This window comes from Onychostoma macrolepis, chromosome 16, assembly GCF_012432095.1.
Source record: "Onychostoma macrolepis isolate SWU-2019 chromosome 16, ASM1243209v1, whole genome shotgun sequence".
Taxonomy (NCBI): domain Eukaryota; kingdom Metazoa; phylum Chordata; class Actinopteri; order Cypriniformes; family Cyprinidae; genus Onychostoma; species Onychostoma macrolepis.
In genome coordinates this window covers 20,530,672-20,553,182 of record NC_081170.1, presented here as the reverse complement: position 1 = coordinate 20,553,182, position 22,511 = coordinate 20,530,672, and the positions used below count along the sequence as shown (strand labels likewise).

The 22,511-nt window shown below is 40.6% G+C and overlaps 2 protein-coding genes across 5 annotated transcripts in view; both read left to right on the top strand.

The window, feature by feature from the left end:
- Positions 1-15,615, top strand: part of LOC131521211 (glutamate receptor ionotropic, NMDA 2D) — a 126,394-nt gene extending 110,779 nt beyond the window's left edge. For both annotated transcript variants that reach the window (XM_058745729.1, XM_058745727.1), the window contains exons 13-15: positions 366-553; positions 5,901-6,142; positions 6,342-15,615. In XM_058745729.1, the coding sequence (XP_058601712.1) occupies positions 366-553; positions 5,901-6,142; positions 6,342-9,539 (3,628 nt within the window). In that variant the 3' untranslated portion in view covers positions 9,540-15,615. The remainder of the gene's footprint in view (positions 1-365; positions 554-5,900; positions 6,143-6,341) is intronic.
- Positions 9,721-22,511, top strand: part of prkcg (protein kinase C, gamma) — a 42,951-nt gene continuing 30,160 nt past the window's right edge. For all 3 annotated transcript variants that reach the window (XM_058745732.1, XM_058745731.1, XM_058745730.1), the window contains exon 1: positions 9,721-9,823. The gene's annotated coding sequence lies outside the window, so the exon portion shown is untranslated. The remainder of the gene's footprint in view (positions 9,824-22,511) is intronic.

Sequence of the window (22,511 nt, the reverse complement as noted above, 5' to 3'; positions counted from 1 at the left end):
ATAACCTTGTTTTCAACATGTTATCTAACATCTCTCGCTCTTCCTCTCTCTTCCTTACACCTCCCAGCCCCATGTTGCTCTGACAAACAGGAGTTCCTTTACGATGTGTTTGCACTATTTTCCCTCCTCCCACACTTCCTCTCTCAACCCTGTACACCTCACACAGTCTTCCTCTGTTTATCATGAGTTGTTAATCCACACCGTGGTTTTCCTGGGCCTGTCACTTCCTTATCCATTTTTAGCAAAAGTGATAATATAATGCCGGCACACTACAGATTTGCTCTCTGCTCTCTTTCTGTCTGTCAGCCTACTCCATCTCACGCTCTGTCTCTTCTGACTCCTACTCTTCCTGTCTGTGTTTGCAGTAAACTGGATGCCTTAATCTATGATGCAGCTGTATTAAACTACATGGCTCGTAAAGATGAAGGCTGTAAAGTAATGACCATCGGCTCAGGGAAAGTATTCGCCACGACTGGTTATGGCATCGCCCTGATCAAGAACTCCCGCTGGAAACGGCCATTGGACCTGGCCTTACTGCAGCTGGTGGGCGACGGTGAGAGTCTGAAGGTTATGCAGTATCAAAGTGCTAAAATTAGGGGAATGTATATTAGTGCATTTATGCTGTTGGGCTGGAGAAGATAAAAGCCTTTGGGAGATTAAAGTCTTTTTTATGCATATTTAACAAGACTTCATTCATTAGCCTGTACTGCTAGCTTCAAGCCATCTTCCCAGCCATCTTGGTGTAATCCAGTTTCCTTGACATGATGCAATATGTATCTTTGTTGTCTAGCAGGTGACATTTTTCTTTGTGCTAGCAGGCTGCTTACTGATTTAAAGGAGATGATAGCAACCTACTGATGCATAAACGAGATGGGCATGTATCAAAGATTCAGTCTTGGGAATGACAGAAGTGGTGTGCGGGAGAGACAAATAGAGAGAGAAAGACTATGTTGTGTTCCAAAACCCATTGAGCTGCCTAAGAGGCAGGGTTTTAAAGCATCAAGCTGTGTCAACTGTGCTGTTTTTTTTGTTGTTGTTGTTGTTTGTTTGTTTTTTTAGAGAAATCTAATTATTTGAATAGGGATCTAGGTGATCAGGAATTTCGTGTGAGGTTGAAAAATTCACCCATGCAGATTTCCCAGCTGGTTCAAGTTGTTCAAGCCACCATCACATGTACCTTTATAAGAAAGAACATTTTAGAATGCACTGCCACAAGCTTACTGAAAAAAAGAATTTCAAAATGATGCACAAGGCAGGAGAAATGTTCATATAAATCCCCTTATTCATCTTTCATTGCTGAAAAGTATCAATAAAAATACTTAAAGGGATAGTTCACCCCACAATGAAAATTCCCTCACGTCGTTCCGCATCCACCACAAGACCTTCGTTCATCATCGGAATACAAATTAAGATATTTTTGATGAAAACCGAGAGCTTTCTGACCCTGCATTGACAGCAATGCAACTGAAACATTCAAAAATAGTCCATGCGACATCAGTGGTTCAACCCTAATTTTCTGAAGCTTCGAGGATACTTTTTGCGTGCAAAGAAAACAAAAATAAAGACTTTATTCAACAATTTCCTGTCTTCTGTGTCAGTCTTTGACGCGTGTTCACGAGAGTATACTGTTATTTTTGCTTTCTTTGCGCACAAAAAGTATTCTCGTAGCTTAATAACATTACGGTTCAACCACTGATATCACATGGACTATTTTAACGATGTCCTTTCTACCTTTCTGTGCCTTACGTGTCAGTTACGTTGCTGTCTTTGCAGGGTCAGAAAGCTCTCAGTTTTCATCAAAAATATCTTACTGTATTGTCCCGAATATAAGACGACCCCCCCCTTTTTCCAGATGTACCTTTTGGAAAAAGGCTTTTTGAAAACCAAATCTTGTTTGTTTTGTTTTTTCTCTCTGTAAAACACATTTTTTCTTAAATTATTTTCATATTGCATATTTTTCCTATTTTAATTTTTGTTTTGAAAGTGTGGTAAATACTGGTAAAATGTACCAACAATGACATTGAAAAATATACATTTTTTGATATACCATTGAAATAGCAGGTAGCCCATCTGAATTATATAACATTTAGGCTATCCATCTCATAGTAGCCTACCAAAATGTTATTATCAGTAGAAGTGAAATCTTATTGTAGTCTTCAAATCTGGGTTCTGCCTTATGTTTTAAAATCACTTACAGAGAAAGGTTGGTCACATCACATCAGGCTAACATGACAGTCACGACTCGTGCCGCTGTAAGCTTTTCTTTTTCTTTTGTTTTCACTCGCGATCTTTACAACACACATTACATTACATATTTCATGGCACACTCGTTTTATGCATTTTTGGCGCCACCTATTGTTGTGGGTGTATTACTGACATGTCAAAGTCTAGACCCCGAATATAAGACGACCGCGTCTTTTCAGATGTAGTTCCAAGAAAAAAACATTGTCTTATATTCGGGTCAATACGGTAATTTGTGTTCCGAAGATGAACGAAAGTCTTACAGGTTTGGAACGACTATCTAACTTTAAAATGTATCATTTTACCATTGTGTGCTTTGTATTGTTATTCTTATTAGAGCATCACATCATTGGCTTAGAAACATGCTAACAGCAAAGTATAGTGAGTTGTTTCTCCTGTGCTGTTTGTATGGTGTACACAAAGCATTCTATGAGAGTTGGGATATTGTCTTTGAAGGCAGTTGCCTGTGTAGGCAGCAGCTCACTAGGTTTTGGAACTGAGCTATTGTGTGCTATGAGTGAGATGTGTGTATTGAGTGACTGTCCATTCTCACACTCCTTAGAGGATTAGCTGTTACGGATTTGCGATGTCAGAGTGGAACGCATCTGATTCAAATGTGCTTGTCCAAGTACTAATTCTTTAATTGTCATTTATACACCCTCCTCCTTGCCTTCTCCCAACACACACATACACAAACACATATACGCACTAGCTATCTCACAGTGTTTTGTTTCAACTGGATGGTTTATTTGATTGCTGTTTAAATCCTCTTTGGCTTTTGGTGTGTCAGAGAGAGAGAGAGAGACAGAAAGAATGTGTGTGTACGCCAGGTTTCCACAGTGAGATCGTCACACTGGTGCCAGGTTCCATTAGCTAACACCACCGTTTAACAGCTGAGAAGCTTTACATGTGAAATGAACAGTGACTTTTTTTTTTATACATCTGGTTGGTGGTTGTTGAGGCGTGGGTGATTTATCTGATGTTATTTTCTGAATTCTGTCCTTGTTTTACCTTTAAAGTGTTAAAAAGCATTGTGAGGTTTTGGGGTGATAATGAGCTACTATTATCAAAATATTTTAGTCTCGTTTAACAGATTTCTGGTATTATAGACCATTTCAATGCAGTGATGTGATTGACCCTGCTTGTCATGAAACTGTTTTAAAACGTTAACAGGAGGCTATCATAACATGTTCTTATAAAAAAGTGGACCTTTATGGATTCTCATAAATTATGAAAAGCAGAAATGTGATAGGACCATTGCATTAGATCGTTATTGTTTACATCCCTCAAAGTGGTCTATAATTGGCAGCACAACACGTAATCACTCTCTTTTTTTTTCAGGTTGTTTGATTGGACAATCATGAAAGACCATGTCAGTGTTTTTGTTTGAGTGGGCAATAGATTGCAAAAATGCTTGCTTCTTTTCTGCATTAGCATATTTGTGGAAGGCATATCAACATAATTTAAAATGTGCTATTTTTAACTGATAAAATTGTGCCAATCCAGTCAATTAGCTCTGAAGCTTAATCTTGTGAGAAGTTACTACAGAGGTATTGAGTCGTCTTTTTTTTTTTGTTGGACAACCAACAACTACAATTTTACTTTTATGTTTCTATAGAGCCACAGGAAACCAATTGTCCATCTACAGCCTTTTCATGTCTTTTAAACACCACAGGTAACCTTATTGGTCAGTGCCACGCAAAAGCACTTCTTACCTGCTAAAAGCCTCTGTTATTTTATCTCAGGGCCAGCAGCTTTCTTTGCATTGGTAGTCTCGAATAGAAGTCCTTTCACCTACTAACAATTCAGAGGACTTATTAAAGTGGTCAGAGATGGCATGGCACTTTTGATCTGTTTATAAAAGTGTTGACCTTTAAGGCTGATCCAAGAGCAGTGTTTGCTTTAGCGTGATAGTGGTTTGGGTCAGGGCGGGATCAGAGGGGGCTGTACAGGGAACGGTGTTGGAGGTCACGCAGATGGCACAGACTGGCTGTCTGCCTGAGCTTAAAGACCTTGCTAAAGCATTAACTGTTAAAATGTGCCTACTTAACCGTGCCAGCCCTGAGCTCCTTTGCCAAACAGAAGCTGTTATGGAAATATGTGTACGTGTGTTAGAATTTGTACTGTATGTGTGGGTGTGTATTTGTAAAGCTGTGCAAGTGTGTGAACGGTGTCTGTGTGTTAGCATATACTGTAGCTGTGTGTGTATGTATGTTCCCAGTATGACACACCTGCTGAGTTTGGCTGTGGTCAGTGAAGTGGTTTGCCAGAGCCACTGGCAGGAGTCAGGAGGAGGTGAATGGACAGTGTCAACAGAGTGAGGCAGTGCTCGGATCCAAGCCGGGCTCGTGCTGTTATCAGTTCAAGTCCCATGTGGAATTCAGCCTGCGCTTCTTCGTCCTGCTTGACTGCATTTTCTTTTGTGAAATGCTTTCTGTGATGTGTCTGCGGCATCTCATCTGCATTGTGATTAATGCCCGCAGGTTGCGCTTGCTGGATAGTTTGTTTTGGTAGCATAAGAGACAGATGCCATAATTCAATCTTTGTAAGAACAACGCAACTGTCATTTACAGTGTGATGGGTGATGATGTGCTTTTATTATGTTACACAGCACTGTTTTGAGATGGCCCAAGCTGAGATAACGTGGTGCTGTTGGCCAGTCCTCATCAAAGCAGTAAATGCTGCAGTACATGCCTCTGTCTAGTAAGGTTTGGGGTAATTCACAAGCTCGTCTTTCTGTAGATAGAAGGTGAGATTCTGATTTTCTCTTGAGTTTACAGCAGGCCTGACCATCTTCCGGCACAATTAAATGATTATGATCTCACCCTTTCACCGTTCTGTCTCCCTGTCTGTCCTCTTGTTTTTCCGCCCTCTGCCTATCACTCTGTTGCTCCTTCTATCTTATGTCATTTTCCCTTTTCTGTTCCATCTTTCACACCCTCATACACACACTGAGACCAACATAAACAATGCACATATACAGTACTGTTGTTTCCCCCTGTTGCCATCTGTCTTCATCCCACTTTTTATGTTAACTTCCCCCTCTCTGAATAGAATAGAATAGAATAGCTTCTGCTATTTGTCATAATGACAAAGCCACTCTCTTCTTCTTTTCCACCAGCTTTTTACTTATTTCTCCACATTCTCTCATTTCCCATGATACAATGCAGCATTGAAAAGACAAAGAACTTTGCTCACCTTCCTTTTTTGTCTTAGCATTTACCCTCTGAGGAAAAGAGGATATGGTTAGATCATTACACAGGACCTAGCCTTTGCTAGCCTACAGGCCTCTTGCTCTCTTCCTCTTTCTTTCACTCTTTCAGGATTAACAGTCTGCTCCTTTTGATCAGCTTCTAAACAGACCTTCACAGTAATGTTTCTTTTACCCACTGGGACCTGTTCAGTAGACCTCTGACCTGAAATGTTTTCAATATAATACTCTAAAGATCTCAAAATAGCACCTGACTTAATATAGGTTTACACACGTTTAGTATTAGCATCTGTTTCCTGCCACAACAGGCATGTGGGAGAGGCAAGTCACTACCATACTGCATTCATACATGTTTTATTGACGCATCTGTGCCAAGTAGTTGTATCACTTATTAACAGAGAAAGCGAGTAATGCTAATGCCTTGTCTTTCTCTTCCCTTTCCACTCAGATGAGATTGAGATGCTAGAGCGTCTCTGGCTCTCAGGGATCTGTCATAATGATAAAATTGAGGTGATGAGCTCCAAACTAGACATAGACAACATGGCTGGTGTCTTCTACATGCTACTGGTGGCCATGGGCCTAAGTCTGCTGGTCTTCGCCTGGGAACACCTGGTTTACTGGAGGCTACGGCACTGCATGAGCAAAATGGGCCAGTCCGGCAAACTTGACTTCCTACTCGCCTTCAGCAGGGTGAGAGAGAGTGTGAAGTGAGACAGTGACTGATTATTGGTCACTATAAATTTATTTGGGAGCGTTTGGGTAAATTGAGAAGGACTGTGACATGAACTATGCCTGTGGTATTACAGATGAGATGAGAGTGATGCTTATGTAATTGACACTGATTTGCTATTATATTACACTATTATATCTTTGTTGTTTTTACTCTTAGGGAATGTATAGCTGCTGCAGTTTTGAAGATGAAACTGCACAAGGTGGGGTTAAAATCACAGTTCCTGGCCACCATCACACTGCCATGGTTCCTGCTTCTTCCTCACATGTGGTCACTTCAGCTGTATCCACTCCAGCCATTGCCATGGTACAGCAACAGCAGCAGCAACCACAACAGCCTCAACCTCCTCAGTCTTACAAAACACCTCTTCCTGGATCCCCTCCCACAATTGTTCATTCTGGAGCGGCCTTGGGTCCCACAAATACTCAACTTGTTGGAGCTCCGCTACCATGCACTACTTTCTTACCCCGGCCAGATCGCAGATTGGCGGTTGTGGACCGCTGGAGACTACCCAAAACTGCTAGTGCCACAACCTCCATGGGTGTGAGAGGAGCTCTAGCAGAAACAGGACCCCTGCCTCAAAAGGTGGCACCTACCTGGGCAGGTGGTGGAGGTGCAGGTAGTGGTCTAGATGGATATAAGCGCTACTATGGACCTATTGATCCAGAGGGACTTGGGCCATGTGTGGACCAACAGACAGGCTCTCAAACTCCCAAAACTGTTCCCAGAGCGCACCAACAACCCCCACCAACTAGTGTGGCTTTCTACCAGGAGAAGGGCATGGACCATGGCATGGGGAAGAAGGTGGGAGTGGGTACTGGTGGAGGGGGTCAGGGTAGAGGGGTTAAATCTCTGGGGACTCCCAGGCTTCCTCCTAAAAGCCAGGCCCCAGCCCCGCTGACACCTAACCCCCCGCTGCAGCACCCCTCTCCCCCTCTCCCTTCATCCTTCTGGAGGAAACGGCGACCAAAAAAGCCCAAAGAACATGGTGGCCCATTGTACGAGAACATCCTGCCACTGGGCCGGAGAGGTGGAGGCAGGGAAGCGAGTCGAAGACCGAGACCCTCTCCTCCTCTCCCCATCCCGGTGCCAGTCACGCTTTCCCCAAGCTACACTCCTCCATCCCCCTCTCCCTCACTCCCCTACACCTCCACATCATCCTCCTCATCCACTACCAGCTCCTCAACCACATCCTCAGCCACATCCTCACGCTCCACCTCTCCTTCATCCACTTCCACAGCTTCATCTCGCAGCACCCGAGACAGAGAGGCTGAGGAAGAGGATGAGGAGGATTTGGATGAGCTGACCGAAGAGTCTAGTCTTCTGCAGGGCCACAACAGATCCAGGGACCGTGAGCAGTCCATACTTTCCCCTAGATCTCTCACTCATGGACTTCCCCCTCCTATACCCCCACGCAAACCGTGGGGTGCCTTTGGAGACAGGGAGCATAAGAAAGACAGAGAGAGAGAAAGGGGTGGCAGTCAACTAGCACAGCTCCAGGAATGGTGGGCAGGATGGGCAGAGAGAGAGAGGGACAGGGAGAGAAGTGGCGGAGACCAGGGAGATACAGAAAGGAAAAGAGAGAGGAAACGTAGGAAAGAGAGGGAAAAGGAGAAAAAGAAAAAGAAGAAGAAAAACAAAAAACGAAAAAAGAGGGAGGAGCGTGAAAGAGAAAGAGAAAGAGAAAGGAAGCGTCGCAAAGTGAAAAAGAAGAAAAAAAAGGCAATGAAAACAAAAAAGAAGAAGAAGGTGTCATCCGGCAAGCGGTCGGAGCCAGAGGAGGGTGATGTTGAGGCAGATAGAGATGGAGAGGGGGATGGGGATAGAGAGGGAGAGTACTCGTCATTTTCCACTCAATATCGCAGTGCATTTGCGGACAAAGGCAGCCTTTCAGCTTGGGAGGGAGAGAGAGAAAGAGGGAGGAGAGATGGAGGTGAGGACGACAGGGACGAACGAGAGGATGAGAGTGGGGGAGGTAGAGGCAGAGAGAGAAGACCCAAAAGCTCCCATTCACGACACCGACCATCCAGTAAACGCTATCCCAACCTCAACAAACTCCCCTCATCAGTTAAATTCTGGGTCAGTGGAGGCGAAGCAGGTGGCACGGAGGCCTCCGGACCCTCCCCTCCCTCCTCTTTGCATACACTCCTCTCCTCATCTAAGAGACGGAGGAGTAGTGGGGTAGAGAGAGAGGAAGAAGGGAGAGTAGGAGAACGCAGGCCACTGCTTCTCCACTATGAAAGGGGGCGAGTTAACACGAGAGAAGGCTTGTCCTTCCATGAGTGGGAGTCTGAGGATGAGGAGGAAGAAGGGGAAGAAGAGGAGAGAGAGAGAGAACGTGAAAGAGAGAGAATAGAGGAGAGAGTGCGGCGAGCAGGGAGAGGGGCAGTGTCAGAGTCTGAGCGGGATAGAATAAGAGCAGAGGAAAGCTTTTCCGATGAGGGGTCCTCAGGAGAGTTTGGCCGTTTTGAGAGATACTGGGAAGGAACTGGAGTGGGTGGAGCTAGTGGAATTGGGGGTGGGGGCTGGTTTTTTGGAACATATCCTGCTCGAGAGAAAGGTGGAAGTATCAACAGTAGAGATGACTCTATTTTGGGTCGGGCAGAAGGATGGGGATTGGCAGGTGATTCTTGGGGTTCGGGTCCAGGGATTGGATGGGGATCTGGAGGAGGCAGTGGAGGGCTAGGTTCACAGTGGCCACCCCCTCCCACTTCCCTGCCACCACCGCGACGCTACTGGTCAGTCGACAAACTACAGATGAAGAGTGAGAAGCGAAGCCGCAGTGGGTCAAAGAGCAAAGGTCAGAGGTCTCGGGATAGAATGCAAGACGCAGCATCATGTACGTGTCCACAGTATGGGCACGGTAGGCCCCACATACACCACAAACACAGCAGCACTCAGTCTCACAGCCAGGAGGATCTGCTTCCCCACTGCCACAGCTTCAGTGGAAGCTCTCGGCCCAAACCACCCCCTAAACCTGACAAATCCAAATCCGGAAGCCAATCCAACCTAAGCTCCCAGCAAGCCCAGCTCTCCGAACACATACCCCAGCCATCACCCTCCCCACCTCAGCCACTCCTGCCCTCATTACCTGTACCTTCTGCTCCCAACTCCCTACCCATGCCCATTCCTCCACCTCCATCCTCTGCATCCATGTCCCCTCCACCTGTGCTCTCTCCCGGGGGTGCTTCCGGCTCCTCCCAGGCAGCCACCGCCAGCGCTAAGCTTCAGTACCAGAGACTTCGGTCTGTGCCCCAGCCAAGGCGATTCTACTCCCCACACCTGCCACTCAAAGCCAAGAGCTTGTGCTCACGTCGTGGTTCTGCCCATTTCTCCAGCCTAGAAAGTGAAGTATGACACGGGGCTTCGCTGCTGCGCGTGTGTGTGAGCTCTACTGTGAAGCGCAGCTGGAGTGTGATGCACATACATGTGCCGCACCAAGACGAGGAAAACGTCCACGACAGTGACCAGAGCAGCAAAGAAACAACAGTCAAAGCAGGGAATGGCTCAACAAATTCCGCCACGGTCACAATGGATACTCCAGCCGTGCTCCATCTTCGGTCTGAGCTGAGTATTACGATGTCCTCAGTGCTTCTCTCCTCCAATGAGAACAGTGGATAGCAAATGTCTGGGATTTTTCTGTGAGTAATGATGTCATGTTTACACATATACACTCCCTCAAACAAGGAAAAGACATTTTTGCATCGTGCACATTCGACATGTGACGACAGACATCAAATACTGCTGTGGCTCAAACTGACTATTCAGTTTATTTGCAGATGACTCAGAATTAATCTATATTCAATCTGAATGCAGTCTTGGAGAGGCTCAGATGATCAGCATCAACCCACTGACTGAAAAAGTGTCTCCATGGCAACCTGATGCACATAGATACAGAAATGCCCTTTTTTTCTTTTTGACACTTGCAACATTGATGTTTTGCCATCGCCCTTTGGCTTCCTCTTTCAAGGCCATGCTGGAAAATTATTAATTGAAATTTGACCTCAAAGTAAACAAGAGTAAACTATGTCACTCTTTCTGTATTTCTGAAGCTAATCAGAACTTACATGGAGCTATTTCACTCATCAAAACTTTGGTTGTCCTATCAAAACTCCAATGCCATGGTGTCACTTTGACATCAAATAGAGATGACATTATGTTCTAAAGAGACATACTTCAAAAGAAAAACAATAAGAACACAAACAAAAATGTAGCAATTTTTCCTGTATAATTTTTTCCCTTCAGGTTTTCTTTTCTTTTAATGCTGTTTATTGCTCTCACTGTGGTCGTATTTTAACAAAAGGGTAAACCAGCTGTGTCTGATGTTAAATAGTGGGAATATAGATGCAAGGGCAATTTTTACTAAGTTATTTATTTGTTTTGATAGAAGAATTTTCAAATTGTCACAACTAGATCCACGGCACTGCCCAATACGATGGTCCTTTCTTTGCATACAAGCAATACTTGTCTTTCATCAAACGATGATGGGTTGCAATATTTATGATTGGCACTAGATGGCTACATAATATTAAAAACTGTACGTTAACGATTACAAATGGTGGACCATGAGTGGATCATGCCTGTTGTTTTGTTCCTTAATCACCACGTGTTAGAACCGGAACAGACAGCTTACAGCGTTTCTGGGATGGTAAACGGCATTGTTTAGAAGAGCTGAGGCTGTCATTGTCACTGATGGTGCATTTTCAAGTCAAGCCTACTTCCAGTGCAGAGTTGCATGTAATAAAGCACAAGTTGCTGACTCTTGTCAGTGCAAACATTAACATATGATAATGAGGAGTCAAGGACAAACACAATACTGATCGATTTTTAGCCAAAAGCATTCTACACCATTTATTTTGGCGAAAGAATTGATGTCAGTCATACAGAGATTCAGTTTCTGAATACCTATTTGACGTCAGGCACCGCTTATTTGCCCATGTTGTAGTTGAATGTAGCTTTGAAATGATTTAGCAAAAAGTAGATATGCGGTAGATTTTGTAGCATTCTGGATGCAGTTACACATCACAAGAAGTGACAATTACACTTTTATTATGGGGGGCATAGAGGGCTTGTACATGTCGTCACAGATCAACAGATTTGATTGCCCTTTATTTGATACACCTGTTCACGCGGAAATAAGTGATGTTTGTCTCCCTTTCATATCTTGTTCATTTAAACAAGACCACCTGGGGAAGGTTCGTCATCATTTGCAGTGAAATTTAGGGCTTTTCCACTTTTTAAAGACCCACGTGTCATCGCATGAGTCAAGAAATAACAAGCTCAGGTATTGAATTGCGTGTTGTGTAAACCGAATCACACACAGCCGCTTAATCCCCTCGGTCAGCGTTTCTTCCAATGCCGGGAATACGGGTGCGTCAGCGGAAAGTCCACCGCACCCGGCATGGAAGCGCGGCGGGGGGCAGGGAGATGGATGTAGAATGATTGAATTAATATAGTGTGCCATGAGTACACTTGATCTGTCATTGACCCTTACTGAGTCAGAAGGCGCTAACACAGTATTCTGTGACTGCATGTACAGAACGGACTTATAATTCCCATGTAGCTTTTTTCTTGAGAACAAAAAGAAATATTATCTCTATATACTATGTTTTTGAGAATGTATCATGTTATACTGTGAATTGACTTAGATATTTTATTGCCCATTGTATTCAGTTTTCATTGCCATCATATCATTTATCTATACAAAATATATATGTACAAATAAATATATACATATATATATATATATATACAGACAGGTATATATAATGAGTTAAGTTTGATATACTTGGAGGAAGTGGTAGATATAGTTTTAAATGTTTTAGCTTTGTAGCAATTCTAGACTCTGGAGACATTTTTGAATTTTGATTCCTCCTATATGACTGTGAAAACATTAGTGCCTGTGAAGAAAAAACAAGAAACAAGTCTAATATCCTTTCATTCATCCATCCATCCTTCTGTCCATCTTTTCATTATTTATAGCAAATCTTCACAATTACTCTGATACTACCTAAATAGCTTTCAGATCATTTGTGTTTTAAGCCCTTTGCTCATGTTGTGTTGCGTCCTTATCGCTGGTCTGTCCTTTTGACATTCTGCCATTCCTGCTTTCCCTCTAGCCAGTTAATATTCCATCTATCAGTCCGACCATCCATCCATTCAATCACCTATCAGTCCATCAGTCTAACTGCTGATTTCTTCTTATTCTGTAGTTTTCTCATGATCTTTTTTCCACAGAACCATTGATTAGGCAACTTAAACAATGTACCTCTGGCATTTTGCTTTTTTAGATATTTTTTAATCTCTCTGTTTATCCCTCTGTATGTTCTCTCAGTTAGCAAAAAACAAAACCAGAAAAAAAAAACAGAGACCAGTAGCTACTGTGTTCCTGCTCCTATCAATTGATTATTGAAGATAATGATCAATTAAAGTTCTGATGTAATTGATAAACGACTGAAAATGTGACTGAAGAGTTGTACCTAATGACCATGACACTGTAGTGAGAGTCTGGGCTGTACTGTACACAACTCACTGTTACTGTGCTGACTAGATGGGGTAATGTGTGTAAACTAACTGTAAAATAATGTTGGCGTACTGACTCATGTTGGTTAGGAGGTACATATCATAGTAGGCAATAGATAAGTCATCCCATCGCCAAACAAACACTCACCAAAGGCTTAATCCCCTCCCCTCGTCTGTTTAGACTGGTGACCTGATTGTGAAATAGACAAAGTACAGGGTTGGATATTGTTGCTAGAATTGTCAGTGGTGGTCAATATTTGGCTGGGAAATTAAAGTCACGTATTGTGTTAAGGGCTGGTCAGCTGCTATTTTAGATTCAGTATGATGAGTTTGTTTGAGTGTCAGTACATAAGAGAAAAGCCTAGTTTTCTTTTCTACACTGCTGCAACCACACTGATGCATTATGTGTGTGCTATTTATTTCCTACACGGAATTTGTGCCCAAAATTCGGAAACAACATCATTTAAAAAGTTGCGCACATCTGATACACCTTGTATATTCATTTACACTATTGTTCAAGTTTGGAGTCAGTGAGATTTTCATACTTTTATTCAGTATTGATCAAAAGTGACAGTAAAGGCATTTATAATGAAGAAAATTCTATTTCAAATGCTGCTGTTTTAAATGTTCATCAGAGATTCTCAGAGAATATTTAACTGTTTTCAGTATTGGTAGTAATAAGAATTATTTCTTGAACACCAAATCAGCATACTGGAATGATTTCTGATGTGTCACTGAAGACTGGAGTAACGACTGTTGAAAATTTAGCTTTGCAATCGCAGTAATAAATTATATTTTAGAATAGAAAACCGTTATTAGGGGCCAAGCACCTATTGTATCTGTTAATTTTCTTCTTCCTCTTCTACTCGGGAAGTCTATGGCAGCCTATAGAACCGCTTGCGGGGAAGTTATGAAATTTTGGCACACAGATAGAGGACAGTCTCAATATTAACCATAGCAAATTTGGAATGTCTATCTCTAGCACCACCAACAGGCCAAATGGCACTCATGTTTCTGCTAATAACTTTTGAACCATGAATCTAAAAGCAAAAGAATTCCATAGCTCCATAGCTCATGCTGAGTCGAATGCACTCCAAAATTAAAATTTCTATGGGTCAAGATTTTCCGCAAAAGTTTGTCAAATTTTCACCAAAATTGACTCTGTTCATCTCCAGAGTATTCTGGCAAAAAGTTGTCAAAAGCTTTCTGATATACCAAACCATTTCTGTAAAGCACGTTAACAAATTTGATGAAGTTTGTGCAAAAATGGATATGAGGCTATATCTTCACAACACGAATTCTGACCAAACTTGGTATGTGTTATAACAAGCATGACTTGCAGGCACATGAGTAGTTTCTGCATCTCCTAGTGGTCAGAAAATATTTTACAAATTGACATTTCTGCTTATAACTGAAGAGTTCAGCTTCAACTCTAATCAAACACACCTGAACCAGCTAATCAAGGTGTTCATGACTACTAAAAATTACAGACACGTGTTGAAGCATGGTTGGAACTTAAGCTCCTCAACTCATTTTACCTCTGTTGTGCTTGGCCCATTTTACTGTATTTTTGATCAGATGAATGCAGCCTTGGTTGAGCATGAAGGAAAAAAACATTAAACCATTAAATTTTTTTACTGACCTCAGACGTTTGAACGGTAGTGTATTAAGCTATAAGCTTTTAGCTACCAATAGGTATTTAGAACTTTTAATTTCACCTTTAACAAAACTTAAAGTCCTCATATTCCATTTGTGCTTGCTAATGAGTGACATAATGAATTTAAGGGTCTGTACTCAGTGAGTGAACGAGTGAGAGAATGGAAACAGATTATATGCAGGTTTGTACTGCACATACAGCTTTGTAAGTGTTTCATTATTTATGTGGTGATTGTGCATGTGAGAGAGTGTGGTGCACATACATTATATATACACATCAATACAAGGTATCTGTCTCTCTTTTTCCTTCGTACCTCTCTACCAGATTATTCAGCCATTTCCTCTCTATTCTCTCACTCATTGGGCTGCTATAATGCATAATTGACTCACTCAGGACAGACATACACACACACACTCGCTGCAGCTTCATGGATTTTGAATCCTGCAGGTGTTCTAGAACTTTCTCTTGCTCGCTCTCCCCCTCAGGAGCTTGGAGTAGGCTCAGAGTAGCTCCAGGTAGCTGTTGGCACCATGATATGAGGCATTACTTGACAGGCGGCTCTATGGATAAAAGTGCAGCTCTTCCCTCTTGATCACAGCTGAGCAGAGATCAGTGTGTGTGTGTGTGTGTGTGTGTGTGTGTGCGCATGTGTGTTTGTGTGAAAGCAGGTCAGCCCCTGTGATAGACCACTACATGCTTTACTTAGCCTACCCTTATTCCACAAGCTGCAGCTGTACACCAACAATAACGTCTGAGACTCAAGGCTGGAAACTCACTCTAGTGTTGCTTTCTCATGCAATGAAAGTGATTTTGCATCTTACATGTTGTGAAACCCATATTTGAACAGGGTCCTCCATGTCACATCACATTCATAATCATGTAATCCCATGTCCCATTCAAAATGCAGAAGGAAAAGAATGAAATAATTACTGCTTCACTTTGTCTTAACAGCTAAAATTTATTTTGTTTGAGCATTTTATTACTATTATTGTTTGGATCTGTTTTTAGCTTTCTCACTATTTTTTAAATGGATTGATGTGGCATTGTGTAACCTGCACTGTAACTAAAGGCAATGTGAGTGTGTATGTGTGTGATGGGCATCAGGTGAGGATGTTTATTGCCTTTGTACTGTACAGTCCAGACAGAATTCCTCCACCAATCAGATTTTGTTTGGTTATGACATCATGTCCTGGGAAGGGGTTTGAAGGGGTCAGTGCTAAGAATTGCTTCATAAAGAATACTCTCTTTAAAATACTTATTGCCTTTTCTTATTTATCTTGTAACTGTATTTGCGTGTGAACATGGGAAGGTTTGGTTTGTGTGCGTCTGTGCAGATGAGAACGAGTGTCTTGCCTTCCACACAGGGGGTTGGGATAAAGTAAATTCTCTTGTATGTTGGTAAGAATTTTCTTCACTTTCTTAGTATGCGTCTCTCTGAACCTCTCCCCTCTCTCTTCCTTTGAGCGATGTGATCTGAGCTTTGATCTTTGAAGACCAGACCTGACCTTATATAAGCCACCATCTCTGTACGCAGAGCCATGATGAGCTGTGATCTTCCTCTCCTTGTCAGTTAACATGACAAATACAAACTGCACACAGTCATGCACAGTATTAATAAAAGTCCTCTTTTATGATACAAAAGATATTAATGAATTAAATGTGCAAGCCTACATGCTTATAAGTGTCTTAAAACAATTTATCTTTTCTAAAACTGAACTCAGTCTAGATAGATAGATGGGTACTTAGATTATCAATACTGTATAATATAAAATCTTACTGTCTTTGTAATTATTATTAGCTCTGTTCCAATGCAAGTTGCAACTTTATATGAAAATAAATAAATATTGCAAAAACAATCGAGTAAAGTTGGAAAAACAAAACCATCAACTTCCATTTATTCAGGAATTTATTTACCTTAGGCAAGCGTATAAATATTTTTAAGCACAATTTGGAAATTTGATTTGCATCTTGGTGTTTCCATAATGCATTTTTTTTATGCAATATTCCAAAATTTACGATAAAACTTTTGAATGAAAACCTGTTGCCTACTGATGTTTTGGTTTCTTTTTAGAATTTTAGTTTTTGACATTTTTATGACACTTCTGTTGCCTAATGAAGTCTAAAAATGATAAAAGTATAAAAATGATTAGTTAGGAAATTACATTAAAGTCACATTTAGTGAAATTTTGTTGAAATATTGAAGAAAAAACACTCAGTTTTTGATGTATAAAGCACAGCTCACTCAAATGTCACTTTTAAACCAAGCAGCTTTTTGTTGGTAAATGTGCCAAAATTCATTAACCAACTTCAATCTGTTGCAAAATCTGCATGTGGAAATCTTTCGCGAAATTCCACATTGCTTGGATTTCAATTGCAATGACTGGATTTCTTCTGCAAAAATTTTGTCAAACAACAGTGAATGCGATTGCACCTTTAGTGTCAACCCAACCAGGCTAAAATGAACCCCCACCCCCAAAAAATTTCCTCTGTGGAACATAAAAGAAGATATATTTAGAAAAGAAATCTGTTTTTTTCCAGAACAATGTAGGGTTACCAACATTCTTGAAAAATAGCTTTTTTGTGTTTATCAAAAGCAAGAAACCCATACAGGTTTGGAACAGCATGAGAGTGAGTGAATAATGACAGAATTTTCATTTTTGGGTGAACTATACCTTTAAAAAAAAAACATTATTTGAAACACAAGCATATAATAACCTTTGATGTTAGAATTCAACCCTTATTCTCCTCGTCCTCGCTTCCGCATGTGTATGTGTGCCTGCTGGGGCGAGAAAGAGATTGCCGGATATCTTGTGTTTTATGCATATGCTGTGTGAGCGAGATAGCTGGAGTGCACTATATCTAGTGTTATCGGTATGATGGCGGAGAGCTTTCAGCCTCGTCTTGGGAGTGTTTTCAGCGGCTGTAGATGATCCATCTCTGGGGTGTGCTGATGTCTGCGCATCGATCAACACTGAGACGTGTTTATGTCACTCAAAAGCCGCGCGGGTATGAAGAGTTCTGCCACGGCACAGCAGAATCCGAGTCCTCACTTATCCTCTCACTATAGCATCAATGCTCAGATTAACACCGCACGTGTGTGCGAGCGAGCGAAGAAAGTGTTAGTAGCTGGATTTGAAGCTGACGCACACACGCTCATACATTCACGTTTGCACACATAACGTACTGCACATGATAGAAGCGGCAATGTTCTCTCTTTCATCATTAGCCCAGCGTGCCGCAGGGGGCACCAGCGCATCGACTTGATCTCTCAATAAAAAAAATAAAATAAAAAATAAAACAAGAACAGGGGAAAGACAGAGAGAGAGATAGAGAGCACCTTTTCATCTTTTCATCCACAAAGCAAATCCTGTCTGATCTCCTTTTTTTCCCCCACACACATTACTGCGCTGGGACCGAACGACAAATTACCCAGAATCCACGGGGGCATACTCCAACTTCACATGACATAGCGTTCGTCTCTCATCATTATTGACATTAGCGTTAATATCAATTTGTCTTGCAGGACTTCGCTGCTGCTTTTATAGATAAAACCATTGCGAGTGAATGCTGCATACAGCGCAGAGGCGATTAAAGATGCTTGTTTTTGCCGGTTATTTTTGTCGGTTCAAAGGCCTTTGGATTCTCTGCAGCTGTTTGTGTCGTTCACCACGCACCTGAAACAAGCTCTGAGTTCTCGAATAGTAAAATCCTTTTAAAATAAATAAAAATGAAAAGTTAATAATAATTTCAAACTAGATCATTATGAGATGCCACAGTTGAATACCTTTCTGTGGGAAAGCAGAAGCAATCCGCTGGTGCCTTTTGCTTTCCAGAAGCAATGTTTCTGAAATGTAATTTGTGTCTAATTTCATTTGAAAGTTGGAAAAGCAAGACCAGACACAAGCACATTTGGATGTTTTCATTTTGCTGTAATAGATTCATGTAATTGGTCAGATTCTGGTCGGAGAGAGAGAGAGGTAGAAAAAAAGAAGGCTGGGGATTGTATAGATGCTGAATTTTTCCTCTTCATTAGTGCAATGTCAGGACTAATAAGCTGATGGCTTGTGGCCAGTATGAACTCTGTCTGCTTTGTACAGTAGAGAGAGAGAGAGAAAAAGATGCACTTTGATGTTCTAATCCTCTGAATCTACCTTTATCTTTCTGTAAACAAATATTTCATAAGTGTATATCATAAGCCGCTTATAAAGCTCTCAAAGCCACTAATGTGGTGTGGTTGAACAATGGTGTCAGAAAATAATTAAACAACAGCAACAACAAAAAACCTGCATAATTTGTTATGCGTTTTATGGTTTCTGACCACATAGCTGCCAGTTACATAGCTTCCCTTTGAGAAATTTATCCTTGTTGTTTGGAAGAGATATTTATTTAGATCAGGGTTACCATGATGGATGTGAATTTCCAAATGTTACGACACAGCAGAGCAGCTTGTGGTTTAGAAGGTTGAAACGGATGGATCTTTACTCTTTTGACCTTCATTTATCTGGATTCTTGAGGGGTATTGCATTCTGCAACTTGTTATACCTGAGTAGCTAATTGAGTAATTAAGCTAATTAGAGTGATTAGTTGGCCAGACAGTGCACTCAACTGGGATGGCCGAATTTCATCAGCGTCTGAGTTCCTAACAAATCCACCCTGCAGTTAAGATCAACGAGCCGGAAATAAAGCAAGCTGCTGATTTTGCTACAGTATGTGTGTGTTTGGCTTCTTGATGGGTGTCTAACTGCTTGTTTGGCTGTCTGTGTCGGAATAGTTCACCAAAAAATGAAAATTAGCTGAAAACGTACTCAACCTCAGGCCATCCAAGATGTAGGGTTTGTTTCTTCATCAGAACAAATTTGAAGAGATTTAGCATTACATTACTTGCTCACCAATGGATCCTCTGCAGTGAATGGGTGCCGTCAGAATGAGAGTTCAGACAGCTGATAAAAACATCACAATAATCCACATGACTCCAGTCTATCATCCTTGTCTTATAAAGGGAAAAGCTGCATGTCTGAATCAAATCCCTCATTAAGTTTTAACTTTAAGCCTAGCTTCTGTGTGTATTTCTCTCCTGTAAGGCAACTTTTTGCACTGGAGAAAGCAATATTATGGCTAGAGGACTCTTATTTTAAAGGGAGGTTAAAAACATTCTAATGGTGAATATGTTCAACATGCAGCTTTTTGCTTCACAAGATGTTCATTGATGACTGTCATGTGGATTACTTACGGGTTATTGTGATGTTTTTATTAGCTGTTTGGACTTTCATTCTGACAGCACCCATTCACTGCAGAGGATCCATTGGTGAGAAAATTATGTAAGGCTATATTTTGCCAAATCTGCTGAAATCAGATGAAGAAACAAACTCTACATCTCAGATGAGTGAAAAATGAAAATGTTCATTTTTAAGTGAACTATTCCTTTAAAAATTAAACATTGTGGCTACCAATTTGAAATAGTCACATTGTATAAAGTATGTTTGAAATAATCAAGGCGGTCTTTAATTGCAGTAGATAGAGTTTTAAGCCAATCATTTGAGCCGTAAATGCCATGTGACTGATCAGCCGCAGAAAAAAATGACGTAATGACAATGCTGATTGACTGATGCCACAGGCCCAAGCTATTTACTAATGACTGTCCCGTCGGTACATGAGCTGTGACGCCAAAGACAGCAGACAGGGATGAATATAAGCCCATTTCATGCTTTTAAGATCATTCCAAAGAAAATGGGCACTGACCAAATCTACTATAATATAATTAAATATTTACATAATACACTGCCATTTTTTAACGTCAATAAGGAGAGATGCTTTTTGGCAGGAGAATGTAGTTATAACATCTACTAGCAGGTCTAACTGGACCATGCCAAGCAGCAAATGTCTGACCCCTTGGAAATATATATCATATAAACATAATGGACATTAAGATTGTGAAATGAAATGTGCTGCTTTTAATCAGTATTTTTAATCAGACTCGCCTTATTAATATTAATATCATTAGCTTTAAACTATAACATAGGCTGATTATTATAGACTGCAACAAAAGTGCTTCAGCCAGAATAAAGAATATGAAAAGTGCTCAGAGTTGCTTCAGAAAACAGAATAAAAAAAAGAGAAACCTGTTGCTGGAGACAGGCTTATTGAAAATGCAGATTCATTCTCTGCCAGCAGGAGGCGCTTGTGGAGCAGCAGAAACAGTGGTTTCCCCAGTAACGGCTGTATACAAAGCAGCGCTTCGCTTATGAACGCTACTTTATCAGATAAAATTAAAATGCCTGAAGACAGTCGGTTGCCCTCAAAGATACATCCATATAAAACACCTGCGGCCGCGTTTTGATTTTGAAACATGCAGTGATCATGTTTATTCAACAAAGTCAACCGCCATAAATAAATAAATGTATGGGAAACACTGGTAATGTATATTGAAATATCGGAAATGTGTTTAAAAATCATATCACCGTTACTGAAAAAAATTGTGATATATATTGATATTGAATTATTGTCCAGCCCTAGTTTTTTTAATCAAATGTAAATTAATGTCCCTGATGTCACATTTTCTTGTTTAAACAAACATTACTTCACTATCAGAAAAAGAAAGAAAAAAACAACAATTGTATTTTATATTTTTAAATTAGTGTTTTTATATTTAAGTTTGTGTTTTTAAGCATTTAAAATTTATTCCAAAATAATAACTCAAGGCAGTAACAATTAAAAAGATATATTTTATTTGTGAACTCATGTTCAGCTGTTCTTTTTAAGTCAACTTTAAAACTATTTTTTTTTTCTAAGAAAAAGGGATTTACTTTCAATTTCACCAAGCTGATTACTCACTAAAAAATCCCACAGTTCATGATTTCAGGCCATTTCAAATTTTATTTTGTCGTAACAAAGTGGTTATTTCGAAGTGTGTTAGTTGTTCAGTTACTTTTTAAAAGTAGTCTTTCCATTCACACTATTATATTGTTCATTCAGACTGATCCACCCCCCCTGCTTTAGCGGGTCTGTTAAAACTCAATGGGCTCAGGGGAGGCAAGAGAGACGCAGACTTCCGCTGTAACTTTACCCGCTAGTGTCGCTGTTGGACAGTGTTTCTTTAGAAAAACAAGCATATTTATACACTAAATTGGATTGTATTTATACACTTTTTAAGCTATATTTTTTTTAAATATTTGCATTGTTTTATTTTTGTCCTACCGTTTTGTTTCTCATCCAATATTTTGCATTATCCTTGGAGGAAACGTGCCTGATTAGTACATGTAGGTAAACCAGTCATAAGTCATTTACATATAAAAGTTTTAAAGGTATTGCATCAAAAATAGGCTACCCAATTATAATACTGAAAGGATGAAAAATTGCGTAAAACTAAATGACTGCTTTTGGTGTAAGAAACCTTGACTAGTGGAACTCAGGGAGAAAAAATAAATTAAATACTGCAAAAATCTCAAATATGGCCCATTTAATCTGTTTCCAAGAAAAGCGTACAGGTGCATACATCAAATCAAGTGTATAAATGTACTTCTCAGATTTGAATCTGCACATTCATGAAAACCTTTCAGATGAGAATCACTACAGAAAGCCTGCAAAAGCTTTAAGGAAAATCCTGTAAAAAGGAAGCTATTAATATCCTCCTGCCATTCCTCAGACTCATTTAGACAGCCTCATCATCCTCATATCTGTCAAAAGTCACACAGGAGGTGTCAGTGACTCATTGATGATTTAATGAATGCAGTGCTTTTTCGGAAAATAGGCTGCCATGTTTCAGGTTAGTTTAACACTGCTTTTGTGCCTGAAGCAGAAGTGCCTGTGTTATCAATGCTCTCTGGATTTAAACTGCCTCAAACTTTATCAGCAAACGAAGAGGAAGAAATTAGCTCTGAAATTCTGGGGCTTATAGGAGTATTATGCAGTCAGAATTAAAAAGGCTCAGTCAGCAAAAAATTGAAATATTGGCAAATAAAATGCGAATATGTTAGGGTTATTTTATAATGATCCACGCTGATGAATTCAGTTATGCTGGTTTTGTGTGTACTGAGGTATTTTACTGTTGGAATGCACTGTGACAGCATCTCTAACACAGAATGTGCAATTTTTCTATGTGTGTAACAGTCATTTTATCACAATTATGGCCCACAAAGAGGTAATGAAGGATT